Source organism: Portunus trituberculatus, chromosome 42, assembly GCF_017591435.1.
Source record: "Portunus trituberculatus isolate SZX2019 chromosome 42, ASM1759143v1, whole genome shotgun sequence".
NCBI lineage: Eukaryota > Metazoa > Arthropoda > Malacostraca > Decapoda > Portunidae > Portunus > Portunus trituberculatus.
The window spans coordinates 22,194,282-22,216,243 of NC_059296.1; the positions used below are offsets into that span (position 1 = coordinate 22,194,282).

The following is a 21,962-nucleotide window of genomic DNA, read 5'->3' on the forward strand; positions in this document are numbered from 1 at the left end:
ACTAATTTGCTGCTCAGTGGTGATTCACTGTATTCCCTTTAGAGACAATGACACTAGTATGATACCTATTGATGATAATATAGTTAAAACAAACATACACTTATTTATCATAAGGTTATATAGTAGGAAAAAAAATGTAGAATATCCATTTAGAAATATATGTACATTCTCTAAGCCTGTTCTTTTTATGAAATGCATAGAATTTATCCTGAATTCTCATAATTCTTATAGCCATGTTAATCTTTCTTTTTTTTTTTATGAATATAATTGTGTTTTGTGTTGGGCTTTTGTGCATTGTCTTGAGGTGGGCATCAGTATAGCTGTGTGCATCAATTCTGGCTTCCTCTTTGTGTCTTCTAACCAGTCTCTCTCTCTTCTTTCTCTTGTGTGTTCACAGGATAAAGTAAGTAAATGTTTGGCTTATGTCTAGTTAATGATTTAGCTTTGTAAAATGCATGAATGAGCTTAAGCGACTGCACTATTTCTCTCATGATGCATTTCAAAAGTAGGGCTGCATGCTTCATTATTCAAATTTTTATTGCAACATCCAGCAAAACTCCTAGCCTTCATTACATGGTTTAGTAGTAGTGAACATGAAGAACTGGTTATGCTGTTGCAAATGGAAAAAATTGTGGGTAATATTTTCTCTTGAAATGACTGAGAAATTATAAAACAATCTTCATGTTGGGAAAGTGTGTTCTTTTATGGAAGCATCATCTATTGCTGTTCTAGATTTTTTAAAATATGAAACTGATAATGATAGCAAAATTGTTCATACCATATAATCAATAACAATGATTTTGTTATATCTTAGAGGCCAATATCCAATTGGGCAGTTTTATGTATGGTTTTTATTTTCCATACCAAAAAACTATATTGCTCAGTATGTCTATTTAAAGTGCATCACTCCATCTTGGTTTCTTTAATTACTATGGATTTTATTTTCTGCTTCCTGTGACAAGCTGCTATTTATAATTATTGTTATTTTTTTTTATTATTATGAATATGATTGATGGCAAATGCTTTACAGTGATGATACACATAAATTATTGTTTGTTTGTAATGGAAGGCACTTTTTTTCTACCTCAACAAAAATATTGTACACTTATGACAAGGGCCTCTTGAAATGAAGGATGGGACCATAAGAGTCAATTAATTAAACATCTATAATAAGCTACATTATTCACAAGCTAAAATTCTCCTTTGCTTTTGCTAGTGAATAATGATATTAATTTGAGTCTTAGGTCAGGTTTGGAGTGAATTTGAATCTTATCATTAACAGGCAACATTGAATCTATTCAAGTTGTTAGCCCATCTTTCCATGCTTGGTTGTTAGAGGAGAAAATTAAGTAACATGGGATAGTTAATGAAATACCCATTGTAGGTATAATTATGGTTAACAAATGCTGATCTTGTATTCAGTCAGCATACACTACTCTGTGAGTGTTTTGTGCCCAAAAATTTTCACTTAAGCATTAAAAAGTTGTGCTGGGAGAGTTGATTTTATTGGCATATCAATTGCATCTTTCCCATTCACTCATACTCATATCAACAAATGGCCAGTGTTAAGTACTAGTGTCAGTGTTCATTTTTTCATTGGTGACGTGATTGGCTCTATTCTCCAGGTGAAACTCATTATGATCTGTTCATGCTGTGGTGTTTAAAGTGATGAGTGTGAGCCAGACAAATCATGTTGATAACATTGCATGTCAGGCTTGAATGATGTTGACATAGCAAGACTTGTGAATTTGAAAATGTAAAACTTCTAGAGCCTTGTATGAAATTTTTTGATGAAAGCTAGTGAGACATCATATTTTCACTACCATGGTGGTGGCATCTTTTAATCTTTACCCAATAGATTCTAATTTCTTTACAATAGCAGTTGACTCTAATTCAACTCTTACAGCATGCCAATTAATGGAAAGCAGTAAGGATGCCACCACTGTGGCTGTGAAAAGACAATGTCTCGCTGCCTAACTTAATGAATTTTGTATAAGGATCTAGAAGTTTTATGTGTTTTAATTAACATGTTTTGTTATATCAATACAATTCAAACTTGACATGTGTAAAAATGAGGAATTGGGAGACCTGAACTTATTATATGTTGATTTTAATTTCCTTTTAATATTTCATGGCAAAAGATTGAATCATAAAGAATTTAAGGCCTCTATATAAGATATATAATTGAAATAAGGAAGAAGAGGAGATCTATAAAGTTAACCTTTTTTCCATAAAAAAAAAAAAATCAAATTTCATTAAGTGCAACATATGCAGTGCATGACAATATTTTCTGATAGGAGACAGTTTTGTGTGTGTGTGTGTGTGTGTGTGTGTGTGTGTGTGTGTGTGTATATATATATATATATATATATATATATATATATATATATATATATATATATATATATATATATATATATATATATATATATATATATATATATATATATATATATAGAGAGAGAGAGAGAGAGAGAGAGAGAGAGAGAGAGAGAGAGAGAGAGAGAGAGAGATGGATTGATAGATGAAGATATACACAGATAGATGGATAAGTATATGTTTTATGTTATCTGTGACAAGTTTTCCAGTTGCACACTATCATATTCTTTACCTAGTTTGTGCCCATATATTTTTTAAGTCTATAATTTTTTAACTCAAATCTGTTGTAATGAATCCTAGCATGCTGATTGCCCTACCTGTTAGGTTATTTTTTTTTTTACCAAATTAAAAACCTAGATTATCCAAAACAACATGTAGTTCTAATTAATGCTAATTTGGATATTTTAATCTATCATTGTTCTGACAGTGTCTAAGATTTTGAATAATTATTTGCCATTTGATATTGATGAGCTAGTCTATATTTGCACAACAATATACTTCAAATACTGCCACATAAAAGACAAATATATTCACAAGTGAGTAATAATGATATGCTGAAGTTTCTGATGTCCAAAATTGTCTTAGGTATCAATTATACTGTGAGGTACTAAAAGATTTGTATATTTTTCACCAGGATTCATGTTGTCTACAATAGGAACTCACTTAGCCATGTGTATAGGGAGGAGCAATAGCACATCTTCATGAAATGTTAATCACATTCATCATATTGATCAAATGAAAAAGGTTGCATCAAGAGAATGCAAAATCTGGAACATGTGTGCTTCTGAGTCACATACACTGTTTGCCATCTTACATTCTCTTCAAAATCAGTTATTTTCTCTATATGAAATATCATAGGAATCCCATATGGTGGAACAAACAAGAGCATTTGCATTCTAGAATAAATTAAAACATTGATTTTTTTTGTGACAAAGAATTCATCCACAGGTGAGCAGGCATATACTGTTAGAAAAAGAAAATTAATTTATCCATAACATTTTTATGTTGTGTTCTGCTTTTTATGATTATTGCCTTATATCTTATATGCTTATTATGTTGTTCAGTGCTGTCTGATTATATGTATTGTTGTTATCATGTAAATTTGTTGTCAAAATTGTAGTGCTGTTACTGTGCTTATGCACTGAATCATCATATTAGTATATCATAACATTAGCATGATTCAAAGACTATGAGTTTGACATTGTGAATAAGATGCAGCATGAGTGCACTCATAACTTTTTTTTTTTTTTTTTTTTTTAGAAAACACAATTCATCATTGAGCTAAGTCATTCAATCACTGGCAGCTCATTGGACATGTGAAAACCTATTCCAAATATATATTCTACAGATTTCTGCATGCTTACACTCTTTGAAACACACACACACACACACACACACACAGTGATGATTGGCTTGGAAAAAATGGATAGGGAAGATCTGTGTATGTGGAATGAAAGAATGTCGAGAGGGCATGGGAAAAAACTAAAATGGCCACTTATAGGAGAGATGTGAAAAAATATAGCTTCCCTCATAGAAGGGTGGAAGCATGGAATAGTTTAGACGTGGAAGTGGTCAACGCAAGGAATATTCATGATTTAAAAAAAAAGCTGGACATTAATAGATATGGAGACGGGACAACACGAGCATAGCTCTTTTCCCGTATGTTACAATTAGGTAAATACAATTAGGTAAATACACACACACACACACACACACACACAAGTTTAACTAAAAATGATAAGAACAAGAGATTAAAAATGATGTATACAAACATAGATGGGATTTTATCTAGTAAATTAGAATTAAGAGATTACATAAAGAAAAAAGAACCAGATATTGTATGCCTGGTGGAAACAAAGTTAAATGAGGCAATAAAAATAGACATAGATAAAAGGTATAATATATGGAGGAGAGAGAGAGGGGTAAAGGAGGAGGAGGAGTCATGATGATGTTAAGGAAGGAGATAGTGGTAAATCAAGTGGAGTTTGGGGAAGGAAAATCAGAAATACTGTATGTTAAGATGCATATTAACAAAAGGAGTTAACAATCATTGGAACATATGTGCCACCAAAACAAACTCATGGACTAACCAAGAATATAGAGACATGATAGATGACACAATAAGGAGTCTTACAAGAATCATTAAGGAAAGGAGAAAAGTGATATTGATAGGAGATTTCAACTGTAAGGAGGTAGACTGGGAAAATTATGAAAGTGGTATGGGGAAGATGCCTGGGAGATAGATTCCTGAACCTAATGATAGATAATTTGATGGTCCAAAGAGTAAAGGAAAACACAAGATTCAGAGGAAACGATGAGCCGGCAAGATTAGACCTAGTTTTTACAAGGGATATACCAATTAACGATGATATAAGATACAAGTGCCCATTGGGAAAGAGTGACCATGTAATATTAGAGATGGATATAGAAGAAGGAAAGGAAGATAGAGATGAATCATACAAAGGAGACCGATTAAATTACAGAAAGGCTGATATTGAGAATCTCAAGAACTATTTTAAAACGTAAACTGGGAGGAGATGGAAAACTCATTAACGGTTCAAGAGAAATATAACTTATTTTTGGAAATATACAAAACTGGGGTCAGGGAATATGTTCCGAAATATAGACCTAAAGAAGAAGGAAAGAAAGATTGGTTTAATGCAAGATGTGCTAGGGCAAAGGAGAAACGAGATGGAGCATGGAAAAGGTGGAGAAGAAACAGAAATCCAGAAAATAAGGAAAACTTCAAAACAGCAAGAAATGAATATGCTAAGGTGAGAAAGGAAGAAGAAAAGAACTATGAAAAGGACATTGTCGAAAAATGTAAGGAACAACCAAAATTGTTCTACAGATTCATAAATGGAAAAATAAGACAAAAAGAAACAATAGAAAGGTTAAAAGGAGAAAAAGGAATGGTGGAAGACCCAAAAGTATGGCAGAACTGTTAAATAGTAAATTTCATGAGGTCTTTACTAAGGAATCCAAATTTGAAAGACCACAGGGTAATAGAGACTGTCTATATGAAAGAGATTAAAGTAACCAAGCTTGAAATAAAAAGTTGATGACGGAATTGGATGAGGAAAAGGCAATGGGACCGGATGAAGTCTCAGGCAGAATACTGAAAGAATGTAGGGAAGAACTAGCAAGTCCAATATACAACATCATAAAATGCTCAATAGAAAATGGAACAGTGCCAGTGGAGTGGAAAAGAGCTGAGGTGGTTCCCATATATAAGAGCGAAGGAAGGAAGAACCTTTAAATTACAGGCCGGTATCACTAACTAGTGTAATATGCAAGATGTGTGAAAAAGTAATAAAGAAGCAATGGATCGAGTTTCTTGAAGACAACAAAATATTATCAAATAGCCAATTTGGTTTTAGAAAAGGTCGGTCATGTGTGACAAATTTATTGAGTTTCTACTCTAGAATAGTTGATAAAGTACAAGAGAGAGAGGATGGGTTGACTGTATTTATTTAGATCTAAAAAAGGCTTTTGATAAAGTGCCACATGAAAGATTACTATGGAAGTTAGAGGAGAAGGGTGGCTTAAAAGGAAGCACATTGAGATGGATGAAGAATTACTTAAGGGGAGAGAAATAAGGACGATAGTTAAAGATATGAAGTCCAAGTGGAGAACAGTAGACAGCGGAGTGCCACAGGGGTCAGTATTGGCACCAATACTTTTTCTCGTATATATAAATGACATGCCAGAGGAGTGAACAGCTACATAAATCTGTTTGCGGACGATGCTAAACTGTGCAGAGTCATTAAACAAAAGAGGATTGTGAAATACTACAGGAAGACTTAAACAAGATCTGGAAATGGAGCAAAAATGGGAGATGGAATTCAATGTGGACAAAAGCCATGTCATGGAAATGGGAAAAGTGAAAGACGACCAGTGGGAATCTATAAGATGGGAGATGGAGTAGAACTAGAAAAAGTAAAAAAGGAAAAGGACTTGGGAGTGACAATGGAAGAAAATAATCAACCAGTTAGCCATATTGATAGAATTTTCAGAGAGACGTATAATTTGCTAAGGAATATTGGAGTAGCATTTCACTATATGGACAAAGAAATGATGAAGAAATTGATAAGTACTAAAATAAGACCTAGATTGGAATATGCAGGAGTTGTGTGGACTCCCCATAAAAAGAAACACATAAGAAAATTAGAGAGACTACAAAAAATGGCTACAAGAATGGTTCCAGAATTTAAAGGGATGGCATATGAGGAGAGACTAAAGGCAATGGATCTACCAACCTTGGAGCAGAGAAGAGAGAGAGGGGATCTGATACAAGTTTATAAATTGATTAACAGAATGGATGAAATGGATAATGAGAAACTGATCCTGAGAGAAGAATATGACTTTAGAAGCACAAGATCGCATAGTAAGAAACTAAGGAAGGGACGATGTCTGAGAGATGTTAAAAATTTAGTTTCCCGCAAAGATGTGTTGAGACTTGGAACAGTTTGAGTGAGGAAGTGGTATCAGCAAAGAGTGTACATAGTTTTAAAGAAAAATTGGATAAGTGTAGATATAGAGGCAGGACCACACAAGCATAAAGCCCAGGCCCTGTAAAACTACAACTAGGTAAATACAACTAGGTAAATACACACACACACACACACATATGAAGTCCAAGTGGAGAGCAGTAGAAAGCGGAGTGCCACAGGGGTCAGTATTGGCACCAATACTTTTCCTCATTTATATTAACGACATGCCAGAAGGAGTGAACAGCTACATAAATTTGTTTGCGGATGATACGAAACTGTGCAGAGTTATAAAGCAAAAGGAGGATTGTGAAATACTGCAAGAAGACCTAAATAAGATCTGGGAATGGAGTAAGAAGTGGAAATGGAATTCAATGTGAACAAAAGCCATGTCATGGAAATGGGAAAGAGTGAAAGACGACCTGTGGGAATCTATAAGATGGGAGATGGTGTAGAACTGGAGAAAGTCAAAAGGAAAAGGACTTAGGAGTGACGATGGAAGAAAATAATCAACCAGTAAGCCATATTGATAGAATTTTAGAGAAACATATAATTTGCTGAGGAATATTAGAGTAGCATTTCACTACATGGACAAAGAAATGATGAAGAAATTGATAAATACTATAATAAGACCTAGATTGGAATATGCAGGAGTAGTGTGGACCCCTCATAAAAGAAACACATAAGAAAATTGGAGAGGCTACAAAAAATGGCTACAAGAATGGTCCCAGAACTTGAAGGGATGACATATGAGGAGAGACTAAAGGCTATGGATCTACCAACCTTGGAACAAAGAAGGGAGAGAGGAGACCTGATAGAAGTCTATAAATTGATCAACGGAATAGACCAAGTGGATAATGAGAAACTGATCTTGAGAGAAGAATATGACATCCGAAGCACAAGATCGCATAGTAAAAAGCTGAGAAAGGGAAGATGTCTGAGAGATATTAAAAAATATAGTTTCCCGCAGAGATGTATTGAGACGTGGAACAGTTTAGATGAAGAAGTAGTGTCTGCAACGAGTGTGCACACTTTTAAAGTAAGATTGGATAAGTGTAGATATGGAGACGGGGCCACACGAGCATAAAGCCCAGGCCCTGTAAAACTACAACTAGGTAAATACAACTAGGTAAATACACACACACACACACATACAAAACTGTGCAGAGTTATAAAGCAAAAGGAGGATTGTGAAATACTGCAAGAAGACCTAAATAAGATCTGGGAATGGAGTAAAAAGTGGGAAATGGAATTCAATGTGAACAAAAGCCATGTCATGGAAATGGGAAAGAGTGAAAGACGACCCATGGTAGTCTATAAGATGGAAGATGGAATAGAACTAGATAAAGTAAAAAAAAGAAAAAAAGGACTTAAGAGTGACGATGGAAGAAAACGGTCAACCAGTAAGCCATATTGATAGAATTTTTAAAGAAACATATAATTTGCTAAGGAATATTGGAGTAGCATTTCACTACATGGACACATAAATGATGAAGAAATTGATAAGTACTATAATAAAACCCAGATTGGAATATGCAGGAGTAGTGTAAACCCCTCATAAAAAGAAACACATAAAGTTGGAGAGACTACAAAAAATGGCTACAAGAATGTTTCCAGAATTTGAAGGGATGACATATGAGGAGAGACTCAAGGCTATGGATCTTCCAACCCTGGAACAAAGAAGAGAGAGAGGAGATCTGATACAAGTTTATAAATTGATCAACGGAATGGACCAAGTGGATAATGAAAATCTGATCCTGAGAGAAGAATATGACATTCGAAGCACAAGATCGCATAGTAAAAAGCTGAGAAAAGGAAGATGTCTGAGAGATGTTAAGAAATATAGTTTCCACAAAGATGTATTGAGACGTGGAACAGTTTAAATGAAGAAGTAGTGTCTGCAACAAGTGTGCATACTTTTAAAGTAAGATAGGATAAGTGTAGATATGGAGATGGGGCCACACGAGCATAAAGCTCAGGCCCTGTAAAACTACAACTAGGTAAATACAACTAGGTAAACACACACACACACACCACGTAGTGTAGTGGTTAGCACGATCGACTCACAATCGAGAGGGCCGGGTTCGAGTCCCGGAGCGGCGAGGCAAATGGACAAGCCTCTTAATGTGTTGCCCCTGTTCACTTAGCAGTAAATAGGTACGGGATGTAACTCGGGTTGTGGCCTCGCTTTCCCGGTATGTGGAGTGTGTTGTGGTCTCAGTCTTACCCGAAGATCAGTCTATGAGCTCTGAGCTCGCTCCATAATGGGGAAGACTTGCTGGGTGACCAGCAGGCGACTGAGGTGAATTACACACACACACACACACACACACACACACACACACACAGGACACCGTCGATGGCGGATGTGGTCGCTGAGCTCCAGAGCAATCATCTCTAATTCTACAGTTGCCATTGCCTAAGAGTAACCAAGGTGGGAAAGGAGCTTGTAATGTTTGTCCCATCTCCATATAGTCATGTTAACTGTTGATTAGCAAAATAATGTCCAGGGAAGGTGAATATAAACTGTAGCCTGCGTTTGAGCCATTAGCTGAAGTTTGTTTACATCTGCGCAACATGGCGGCCGTGAACTCAAAGGATGAATCAGACTTTACAGGATTTCAAGGAATAATGGAGAAGAGCGTTTATGTGAAGAAAATTTTGGAGTTGGAAGGTAAAATTGAAAAACTGTTTGAAAAGTATGGGGGCCTGGAAACGAGTTATGACAATGTAATGAAAGAGTGCGCTGAAATGAAGACAGAAAATGCAATACTGAAAGAGGAAGTTAAGTTAATTAAAGTAAATTGCAACAAATGTGGAGAATCTTTAGGAAAAGTGATGGAGAAGCAGGCTGAATGGAAAAAAAGTCAGGAAGTGGAAAGAAAGGAGGTAAATTACAAAGTTGCAAGTCTGGAAAAGGAAATCAAAGAGTCTGGGGAGAAAACTTTTGGCCTTGCTGAAATTATAGATCAACAGATCATAGAAGAGAAGATTGCTGAGAAAGTGGTGAAGGTTATTAAGTCAAATGAGACATTGGTGAGGGAAACTGTAGACAAAAAGAGATGTGTGGTGATATTTGGTGTGGAGGAGGATAAGACACCGAGTAAAATGGAGAGAGAGAAAAACATAAAAAAGGTGATAAATAATATAATTAATGTGGTGCAGGAGGAGGAAAAGACCTAGTACAAGAATTAGAGGACTTCCATAGAATTGGAAAGTTCACAGAAGGTATGAGGCCAATAAGAATCAAACTTAAGTCACAAAAGGATGTAGATGAATTGGTGGAGAAGTCATGGAGGCTAGCCCAGCAGGAAACAACAAGGAAGATTTGGTTGAGAAGAGATCTCGGTGAAAAGGAAAGAGAAATGTTAAATGAGTTGAGAAAGGAGGCTTTGAAAAAAATGAAGAGAGGACAGAAGAGGAGAAGAAAGAGTTTTTCTGGAGAATCTTGGATATGAGACTGAGGAAGTGGTTCATAACCCAGAAAAGTACAGCAAGAAAGGACTAAAGAAACTTACGTATGAGCGGAATGTAATGTATTCCAACATAAATGGAGTGATATCGGGATTTTAGAACTCAACGATTACTTGAGGACAAGAACCCAGATATTGTGGGTCTTACTGAAACAAAACTGAGAGAGGAGAAGACCTGATGATGGTTGGAGAAGGAAATATAATGTTTGGAAAAGAAATAGAGTAGGTAAGATGGGAGGAGGAGTGATGTTGCTGGTTAAAAAGATATAAAGGTGGATCAAGTGAAAGAAGGTATGGGAAAGGCAGAAGTGCTAAAGATCAGAGCAGAAACTAATGAAGGAAAAAGAGGCACTACATAGTGGTGTACGTACCACCTAAGACAAATGCATGGTCAGTACAGGAATATGAAGAAATGATAAGTGATACAGGAACATGTCTGGAAGAAATGTTGGGTGGCTGTGAACGAACTATAATGATGGGAGATTTTAATTGTAAAGAGGTGTGTTGGGAGGACTGGTCAATGGAAGGATCAGAGACAACATGGGGAAATACACTATTGACACTGGCAATGGAAAATGTGTTAACTCAGTGGGTCAAAGAAGATACTAGGTTTGGAGGAGAGGAGCATCGTCAAGACTGGACTTGGTCTTTAGTACAGAGCCAATGGTCATTGAGGAGATGAGGGTGGAGTGCCCTTTAGCAAAGAGTGATCATGCAGTTTTGGAGTTCAAGGTGATAGATGAAGAGAAATCTAGAAGAAATGAAGAATATAAAGTGGGAAGATGGAATTATGCCAAGACAGATTTTGGAAACCTAAAGAAATTCTTTCAAGAGACAAATTGGATGAAATTCAAGAGTGCTAAGGAGCAAATGAAAAGTGGAAGGAATTTATAAAAATATACAAAGAAGGTGAGAAAAATTTGTACCAATAAGACAACATAGAGAAGTTGGAAAGCAGGACTGGTTTAACGATAGATGTGAAAAGGCTAGAACAAGAAAAGAGGATGCATGGAAGAGGTGGAGAAGGAAAAGACGGATTAAGCAGTGGGAAAGTTACAAAAGAGCAAGAAATGAATATGTGTTGATTAGAAGAGAAGAAAGAAAGAAACAAGAAAAGGATATAATTGATAAATGTAAAGACCAACCAAGGCTTTTTACAGACATGTGAACAACAACATCAAAAATAGAGAAAGTATTGAAAGTTTAGAAGTAAATGGAGTATGCAGTGAGGATCCCAGGAAATGGCAGAGGCTATGAATGGATGCTTTCGGAAGGTATTCACAAAGGAGACTGCTTTTGACAAACCACTGGTAATGGAACAGAAAGGGATTATGAAGGAGTTTCAAGTAACTGTGGAGGAGATCAAGAATATGATGGGGAGTTTAGAAGTGAGAAAAGCTGTGGGACCTGATGGGGTATCAGGATGGATTTTAAGAGAATGCAGGAGCAACTGGCAGAAAAAGTTTGTGAAGTAATTGATGCCTCATTAAGGGAAGGTGTAGTGCCCCAAGACTGGAAAAGAGCTAACATTGTCCCAATTTATAAATCAGGTAACAAGAGAGACCCATTGAACTATAGACCAGTGTCACTTACAAGTGTGGTAGCTAAGATGTGTGAGAGGGTGGTGAAGAATAGATGGACAGACTTCTTGGAGAAAAATGACATACTTTGTGAGTGTCAATTTGGTTTTAGAAAAGGGCATTCATGCACGACAAACCTGATATGTTACTATTCGAGGGTGATAGATGTAATACAGGAAAGAGATGGTTGGGCTGATGGAATATATCTGGATTTAAAAAAGGCCTTTGATAAGGTACCACACGGAGACTGATCTGGAAACTTGAAATGGTAGGAGGAGTGCATGGCAGTTTACTAAAATGGATGGAAGACTTTTGGTAGGAAGAGAAATGAGAACAATAATTAAGGACAGACCATCAGAATGGGGCTTGGTGGAGAGTGGAGTTCCACAGGGATCAGTGTTGGCACCAGTAATGTTCGCGGTCTACATAAATGACATGGTGGATGGGGTGTCCAGTTATGTGAGCCTATTTGCAGACGATGCAAAATTGTTAAGAAAAGTGAGATGTGACAAAGATTGCGAACTACTCCAGGAAGACTTGGACAGAATATGGAAATGGAGCTGTACATGGCAAATGGAGTTCAACACGACAAAATGCAAGAAATTAGAGTTTGGCAAGAGTGAAAGAAGAATCAGGAGTATGTACAAGATAGGAAATGAAGACATAAAACCAGTCATGAAGAAAAAGACCTTGGGGTGACAATTACCAATGACCTATCGCCAGAGAGACATATAAACAAAATAATTGGAGAAGTATTGAACTTATTGAGGAACATAAGAGTGGCGTTCGATATTTAGATGAAGAAATGATGAAGAAAATAATTACTGCAATGATAAGACCAAGGCTTGAATATGCAACAATACAGTGGGCTCGAACTTAAAGAAACACATAAGGAAACTAGAGAAAGTACAGAGGGCTGCAACAAAAATGGTGCCTGACTTAAGAGATTTGACTTATGAAGACAGACTGAACAGAATGCAACTTCCGACCCTGGAAAACAGAAGAGAAAGGGAGACCTGATAGCAATATACAGAGTGATGATTGGCATGGAAAAATGGATAGGGAAGATCTGTGTATGTGGAATGAAAAAATGTCGAGAGGGCATGGGAAAAACTAAAATGGCCACTTATAGGAGAGATGTGAAAAATATAGCTTCCCTCATAGAAGGGTGGAAGCATGGAATAGTTTAGACGTGGAAGTGGTCAACGCAAGAAATATTCATGATTTTAAGAAAAAGCTGGACATTAGTAGATATGGAGACGGGACAGTACGAGCATAGCTCTTTTCCCGTATGTTACAATTAGGTAAATACAATTAGGTAAATACACACACACACACACACACACACACACACACACACACACACACACACACACACACATATGAGCATAAAGCCCAAGCCCTGTAAAACTACACATGGACAGAAGCCATGTCATGGAAATGGGAAAGAGTGAAAGACGACCAGTGGGAATCTATAAGATGGGAGATGGAGTTGAACTGGAGAAAGTAAAAAAGGAAAAGGACTTGGGAGTGACGATGGAAGAAAACAATCAACCGGTAAGCCATATAGAATTTTCAGAGAGACATAATTTGCTAAGGAATATTGGAGTAGCATTTCACTACATGGACAAAGAAATGATGAAGAAATTGATAAGTACTATAATAAGACCCAAATTGGAATATGCAGGTGTTGTGTGGACCCCCATAAAAAAGAAATGCATAAGGAAGTTGGAGAGACTATAAAAAATGGCTACAAGAATGGTTCCAGAATTTGAAGGCATGACATATGAGGAGAGACTAAGGGCTATGGATCTACCAACCCTGGAACAGAGAAGGGAGAGGGGGGATCTGATACAAGTTTATAAATTGATTAACGGAATGGATAAAGTGGATAATGAGAAACTGATCCTGAGAGAAGAATATGACATTCGAAGCACAAGATCACATAGTAAAAAACTGAAGAAGGGAAGATGTCTGAGAGATGTTAAAAAATATAGTTTCCCGCAAAGATGTGTTGAGACTTGGAACAGTTTGAGTGAAGAAGTGGTGTCAGCAACAAGTATGCATAGTTTAAAAGAAAAGTTGGATAAGTGTAGATATGGAGACAGGGCCATACGAGCGTAAAGCCCAGGCCCAGTAAAACTACAACTAAGTAAATGCACAGTAATACCTTGAGATGCAAACCACGATTTGCTTTTTTTTTTTTTTTTTATTGTTTTGAGATATGAGCGAAATTTTGAGATACGAGTCATGCTTCGGGATGCTGGAGCCAGTCAGTGCATTGGTCCAATCTCAGCTCACCTAATATCTATGTGTTTTCTGCAGATCTTGTGCACTGTCATTGTTTTCTTCATAATTTTCACAATGCTTTTTTAGGAAGTGCAATTTTAGTTTACATATAATGTTTACATGTGAATGGTGCCTGCATCCATTCCTCCCTTTCTCCCTTCACCATCCACTTCTAGTAGCCACAAACCTCTGTCTACAAGGTAACAACACTAAATAAACTTTTTATTTATCTATTTATTTATTTATTTATTTTTTTTTTTTTATTTATGTATTTTTTTTTTTTTTATTTATTTATTTATTTTTTTTTTTTTTATGCATTGATAAAGTATACATGTGTAGCTAAAATGAAAATTTGTAACAAACTTTTCTCCATCACCTACCTCCTCCACCCATGCCTGATCCTATTGGGGGAGGGGATTGTAAACAAACATCTGCAGCCCCAATTCTCTCTCTCTCTCTCTCTCTCTCTCTCTCTCTCTCTCTCTCTCTCTCTCTTCCTCCTTCTCTTGCCATCTTAAAACTTCACTTAATCTATGAATAATGTTTATAGGGTCATCAACATGCTCTTTTGTGATGAATAGAGCAGTCAGTCTTCTGTGCATGGTTATAGTATTTGTAAACTCTAGGGCTGGTATTTATAGAAATGCACCCAGCATTTCTGAATTTTTTTACCCAGCTGGGGCATTTTGCTTGAAACCTACTGAGACAGGCTCAGCAAGTTCCAAGTCATGGACTTAGGCCTTGCTGAGTTTATCTCTGCTAGGGCAATTCAATGCATGAGAAGGTGTGATGGCAAGACATAAAAAAATTTAAAAGTATATAGATAGCTTATAAGACAGTAAATATAAGCATACCTATGAATATCAGTATTTATTTTACTTGGTTATAGTTAATCAAAACAAACTTTTGAGAAAAATAATTATTTGCCGTGATTGAAGATTTCATAAACAAAGCCTAATGAATCTTCTACCATCCCAAGCAAACAGTACCATGCAATCCATGATTGCAGTCTCCCACTGACCAGTCCATTATTCTCACTATAGAAAATGGAGCAAGCCACATTGATCACCACTAACAAGATGCAGCTGCCAACAACACCATGACAAAGTGAAAATTGGACAAGTGATGCAGTGTTAATGCTAACAAGGCTCACCTGAGAAAATACCTCTTGATAAGTTCAGGAGTAGACAGTAAACACCTGCCAAAATGATAATTACTCCCAGTGAGGTCTTGCTAGCTATGACCTCATTAAATGCTGATCGACAGTCCCAAGTGATTATGTTTTATTGTATTTTTTTTTTTTATAAAACATTTATTATATATAAATACCTTTTTTCTATTCTAAAAGCATGTAGAAAAAATTGGGGTGCTTTTTTGAGGAAGCTGGAACAAATTTATGGCATTTCAGTGCATCTCAAGTGGAAAAATTGCTTTGAGATATGAGCTCTGTCATGAAACAAATTAAACTTGTATCTTAAGGTACCACTGTATATACAGCAATACTCCGCTTAACAAACAAGATAGTGGGTGTCAAAGCTGTTCATAGAGCAGAAATTTGTTAAACGGGCATAATTTTCCCATAGGAAATAATGGAAATAGCGGGGCTACGTTCTGGGCTGGTCCCCAACATACCACATGGGTTAAAAGAAAAATTATATATATATTTCTATTAGCTTTTTATAGAACTTGCCCCCAAGAAAGAATTGTTTTGTAATGCATAAAGTGAAATCTTACATGGAATACCAGAAAATAAAGCAGAGATGAGATCGCCCACAGACGAGACGGAGACTCACAGTGACTCGGCCGCTTCTTCTTCTTCTTGTGACCCTTTTAGCTTGTGTGTTGTCTTTCACCACAAAATTTATGTTTCCACTCCTCTATTGCCTGCTATAATGGATATCATATCTTAGTATTCATATACGCTCATGTCATGAGGTTAACCTGGACTCCGTGGCAGTGAGTGATAGTGAAGACATGAGCATATATGAATACTATGATATGATATCCATTATAGCAGGCAATACAGGAGTGAAAACATGAATTTTGTAGTGAAAGACAACATGTAAGCTAAAAGGGTCACACGAAGAAGAAGCGGCCAATTCACCGTGAGTCTCCGCATCATCTGTGGGCGATCTCATCTCTGCTTTATTTTCTGGTATTCCATATAAGATTTTGCTTTATGCATTATAAAACAATTCTTTCTCAAGGGCATGGTTTGTAAAAAGCTAATAGAAATGTTGTTTTGTGAACATTAATGCATATATAAGACAGTAACACCACCTCCAGAGGTGGCATTTCCAGCAACCTCATCACTGTCCCTCCAAGCGTTCATGGATGCCATTTCGTGGCAGGAGGTTGCTCTGACGTTAAAGAATCTTGGATCTAGCTCCAGGAGTGCTAGAGACAGAGGCGGGAAGCCAGCCAATCACAGTGAAACTACCACGTTCGGTCCCTCACCCAGAAAATTCGCTAAAATGGATGTGGTTGTACGTTATGCGAACGTTCGTTAAGCAGAGTATTACTGCACAGGTAACTCTCAATTTGCGCATGTTTGATTTACGCGTTTTTATTATAACGCGACCGAAAAAATCTTATAATTAATTTAATTTGTGCGATCAGTTTGCTTATGCACGATTTGGCCCAACCACATTTTCAAACTGAGCACCAGACTCAATTTCAAACTGCGCGCCAGAGAGTTCCGCAGCTGGCCGATAGGTGGAAGCTCTGGGGCCGGATCCAAGAAGCAGATTGTTGTCTATGTTGGTACAGACAACCCCCATAGCAACCTCCTGCTCACATACCAACCTTCGTAAAATAGTATCCACAAAGATTCGTTGCTGTTGGTGGGTGGAGGTTGGTAGCCCGCCTAAAAGTGCTCATTGGCTGCCAGGAGCTGAATCCAAGAAACTTTAACAACGTCAGAGTAACCTCCTGCCGCGAAATGGCGTCCATGAACGTTTGGAGGGACGGTAATGAGGTTGCTCTCAGGTTGCTGGGAACACTACCTCTCAAGGTGGTGTTAATGTCTGATATATGCATTTATGTTCACAAAACATTTTTGTTAGGTTTTTACAAACCTTGTCCCAAAGAAAAGATTGTTTTGTAAAGCATAAAGTGAAATCTTACATGGAATACCAAGAAATAAAGCAGAGATGATATTGGCCACACATGAGGCGGAGACTCGCGGCGACTTGTCCGCTTCTTCTTCTTCTTGTGACCATTTTAGCTTACATGTTGCTTTCACCACGATATTTATGTTTCCACTCCTCTATTGCCTGCTATAATGGATATCATATCTTAGTATTCATATACGCTCATGCCATGAGGATAACCTCAACTCCGTAGCGCTGAGTGATAATGAATTACTAATGAAATAACGCAGTATTTCATTCGTAATTCACTCATTACCATCTCTCCAAGCGTTCATGGATGCCATTTTGCGGCAGGAGGTTGCTCTGACTTTGTTAAAGAATCTTGGATCCAGCTCCCGCTCTTCTTATGCCTCATTTGCAGTCTGCCAGCACTGAGTACAGACAGAATCTCTTCAATCTGCCTATAATTCACCAAGATGGCCCCAAAACGTCCTTCATCTTCTGCTTGTGGGGTTATTTTTGATAAGCGAATTTTTGATAAAGTGGTAAGGCTCAGAGGAAGATGGTGACTTACTGTAGTGTGAGTGGCAAACACTTCAAGGGAAGGCCATTCTCCTGGAGATATTGCTTCACTGAAGAGCCAAACACTAGATTTACCTATTCAGTGAAGAACTGCCAGGTCACCCACGCCTTTGCATTTGCCCTCCACATCATCTGTAGCCTCTCTTTTAAGACTTTATGAGTCTGAAATGCACTCGAGTTCTCTGCATGATACACCAGCAGTGGTTTTACTTTGCAGTCACCGCTGGCTTTAGCACACATTGCTAAAGTTAGACGATCTTTCATGAGCTTATGGCCTGGCAGCTTTTTCTCCTCTGCTGCATAAACTCTTCCATGGCTTTGATATCTGTACTCAATGCTTCACCATGCCGTACCACAGAGTGAATGTCAGTCTTCTTGAATTTCTCAAACCAGCCATGGCAGCCCTTGAAATCCACTCCATGTGTACCCGACGATGTCGCCCCATCTGTTGACGCTGCCTCATGTTGTAGGTCCTTGTAGATGGATAACGCCTTCTTGGAGACGATGCTCTCTGTGACGGTATCTCTTGCCAGCTACTTGTCACATATCCACAACAACAGAAGTCTCTCCATCTTGTCATGGATGTCAGTCCTCAATATGGAAAGAATAGTCACACCCTTGGTCGGTTTTATAGCTTTTATGGCATCTTTCTGTTTCAATATTGTACAGATCGTTGATGATGACCGATTGTACTACTTTATAAGATCTCTCACACAAACACCACACTCATGTTTGTCTATTATCTCCTACTTCATTTTGATTGACATCATCCTCTTTTTTCTCTCAGAAGACACCTTTTCAATTCCTTTTTTAGAACTCATAATTAGGTCACAAAAAAAAAAAAAAAATAAAAAATAAATGTGTTAAAAACAACACAACACAAGAGCACAGGTTCAGGGCTGTATGGTGGGAAACACATGTTCTAACTGCTGGGATGAGCTGGGTGATGCTGGGCAGTCTCCACCACGCGGCCACTTAGTGGGAGCATCTGAAAATTCTTGTAACTTGGATTTTCTCTAACATGTTGGTCAAGATTTTTGTTCAAAAGACATTTCATGTCTCGAATTTCTCGTAAATAGAGTAGCTCATATATAGAGGGTCCACTGTATATACTGGCAACTCCTGCTTAATGAACAGGTTATGTTCCTAAAAACATTCATTGTGTGAATATTTGTTAAGTGAACCAATTATAACAAGTTTGACCCTGACTTGAACTTCCACTGAGAGTAAACAAAGCGAGAGTGCATCATAGTACAGTAAAAGGTTTAATGAAATTAAAAATTATGAAGTTAAACATTTAAGCAGTGTAATTTAAGACTAAGTCATTATAATGTACATTAATGTATGTGTGTAAGTAACTTGTTGATGATCTTAAATTTATGAAGGGAGGGAGAGTGGAGCGGGAAAGACGCTAGCCGGCAACCTATGGAATGTGAACAAAGTGTGCATCATTGTACCGCATACAAAACTTATATACCACATTTTCACAAGGCTTTCCATTTTATCTATTGCAGAGTCACGAGTTCGGGTGGTTCTTTTAGCTTGCAAGGAAGATAAGGTCTCACCAGCCTTCTTAATAGAGTCTGCTGACTTGAAAATACTAGAGACAGTAGATGAAGTCAAGCCATGATGGCGAGCAATGCTATTAGTTTTTTCTCCTCTTGTGTCTGTGAATAATATCCAGTTTCACTTCGAGTGTAAGAGACTTCCTGGTCTTCTTAATTCTAGGCGACATTGCAGGGCAGGTTGCAGGACATTTTGATGGCATGTTGAGCGAGGGAAGACAAGCTGCTGCTGGACGCTGTTATTATTTTGAACTATGAGTGGGGAAGGGTAGGGGAGTGAGTGGTGCATGTTTTGTCCATGAGAGGCGCTGGTTTATTCAAAAGCCTGTTGACTTGCGTGATATGGCAGGGCTTTCAAACTTGGAAAAAATTACCTGGATAAAATTTTGTTAAAGCGAGTTTGGTGTTCGTTATACGAGCAGATGGTAGTAAAAGGAAACGTTCGTCGTTGTGAAATTTCATTGTGTGAATGTTCGTTAAACAGGGGTTGGAAATGCAGAAGCAGGCAAGGAGTTTCAGAGTTTACCAGTGAAAGGTATGAATGATTGAGAATACTGGTTACCTCTTGCATTAGAGAGTTTGACAGAATGATAGTGAGAGGAAGAAGACAACCTTGTGCAGCGAGGCCACAGATTGAGGGAGGCATGCAGTTAGCAATATCAGTAGAGCAGTTAGCATGAAAATAGCGATAAATGATAATAAGAGATGCAACATTTCGGCAGTGAGAAAGAGGTGTAGACAGTCAGTCAGAGGATGGGGAATTGATGAGACAAAAAGCTCTTGATTCCACTCTATCTAATAAAACTGTATGAATGGAATCCCCCCGCCCCAAACATGCAAAGAGTTTTCCATACAAAGATGGATAAGGTCCTTGTCTGGAGTTAGCAGTTGGAAGGGCGAGGAAAACTGACAGAAACGCCGCAAAATGCTTAATTTCATAGATGCTGTTTTAGCGAGAGATGAGATGTGAAATTTCCAGTTAAGATTATGTGTAAAGGACAGACCGAGGATATTCAGTGTAGAAGAGGGAGACAGTTAAGTGTCATTGAAGAAGAGAGGATAGTTGTCTGGAAGGTTGTGTTGAGTTGATGGATGGAGTAAATGAGTTTTTGAGGCATTCAACACTGCTAAGTTTTCTCTGCCCCAATCAGAAATCTTAGAAAGATTAGAAGTCAGGCATTCTGTGGTGTCCTTGCGTGATCTGATGACTTCCTGAAGAATTGGTCATTTTTTAAAGGATGTGGAAAGATGTAGGGTGGTATCATCAGCATAGGAGTAGATAGGGCAAGAAGTATGGTTAAGAAGATCATTAATGAATAATAGAAAGAGATCGGGTGACAGGACAGAACCCTGAGGAACACCACTGTTAATAGATTTAGGGGAGGAGCAGTGGCCGTCTACCAAGGCTGCAATAGAATGGTCAGAAAGGAAACCTGAGATAAAGTTGCAGAGGGAAGGATAAAAACTGTAGGAGGGCAGTTTTCAAATCAAAGCTTTGTGCCAGACTCTATAAAAAGCTTTATATATGTCTAATGCAACAACAAAAGTTTCACTGAAATCTCTAAAAGAGGATGACCAAGATTCAATAAGGAACGCCAGAAGATCATCAGTAGAGTGACCTTGACCAAAGCCATACTGACAATCAGATAGAAGATTGTGATGTGACATGTTTAAGAAACTTCCTGTTGAGGATAGATTAAAGAACTTTAGACAAGCAAGAGATTAAAGGTATAGGACGATAGTTTGAGGGATTAGAATGTCCACCCTTTTTAGGAACAGGCTGAATATAGGCAAACTTTCAGCAAGACAATAGTTGAAAGAGTTTGACCAGACAAGATGCAAGTACGGAAGCACAGTTTTTGAGAACAAGTCAGTAAACATAATTGAAAGAGTTTGACCAGGCAAGGTGCAATCACAGAAGAAGAGTTTTTGAGAACAATAGGAGGGATCCCATCAGGTCCATAAGCCTTCCAAGGGTTTAGGCCAGGGAGAGCATGAAAAATATCATTACGAAGAACTTTAATTGTAGGCACAAAATAGTCAGAGGGAGGAGGAGAGAGAGGAACAAGCCCAGAATCATCCAATGTGGAATTTTTAGCAAAGGTTTGAGAGAAGAGTTCAGCTTTAAAGACAGAAGAGATGGCAGAGGTGATATCAGAATGAAATAAAGGAAGGAAAGATGAAGAAGTAAAGTTATTGGAGATGTTTTTGGCCAAATGTCAGAAGTCACGAGAGGAGTTGGAGTGTAAAAGATTTTAACATTTTTTTTATTTATGAAAGAGTGTCTGGTAAATTGAAAAACAGACTTGGCATGATTCCAGGCAGAAATATAAAGTGCATGAAATTTAGAAGATGGAAGGCTCAAATACCTCTTGTGGGCAATATCTCTATCATGTATAGTATGAGAACAAGCTGTGTTAAACCAAGGTTTAGAAGCTTTAGGTTGAGGAAGAGAATGAGGAATGTACGCCTCCATGCTAGACATTATCACCTCTGTTATGCGTTCAACACA

General features: G+C 37.6%; 1 protein-coding gene across 19 annotated transcripts in view; it reads left to right on the forward strand.

Moving 5' to 3' along the window:
- Window positions 1–21,962, forward strand: part of LOC123517573 (calcium-dependent secretion activator-like) — a 1,686,808-nt gene that overhangs the window by 1,063,488 nt on the left and 601,358 nt on the right. For 18 of the 19 annotated variants that reach the window (XM_045277817.1, XM_045277814.1, XM_045277824.1 and 15 more), the window contains one exon: window positions 398–403. The exons of the other annotated variant lie outside the window; for it this stretch is intronic. In XM_045277817.1, the coding sequence (XP_045133752.1) occupies window positions 398–403 (6 nt within the window). The remainder of the gene's footprint in view (window positions 1–397; window positions 404–21,962) is intronic. 19 annotated transcript variants of the gene reach the window in all.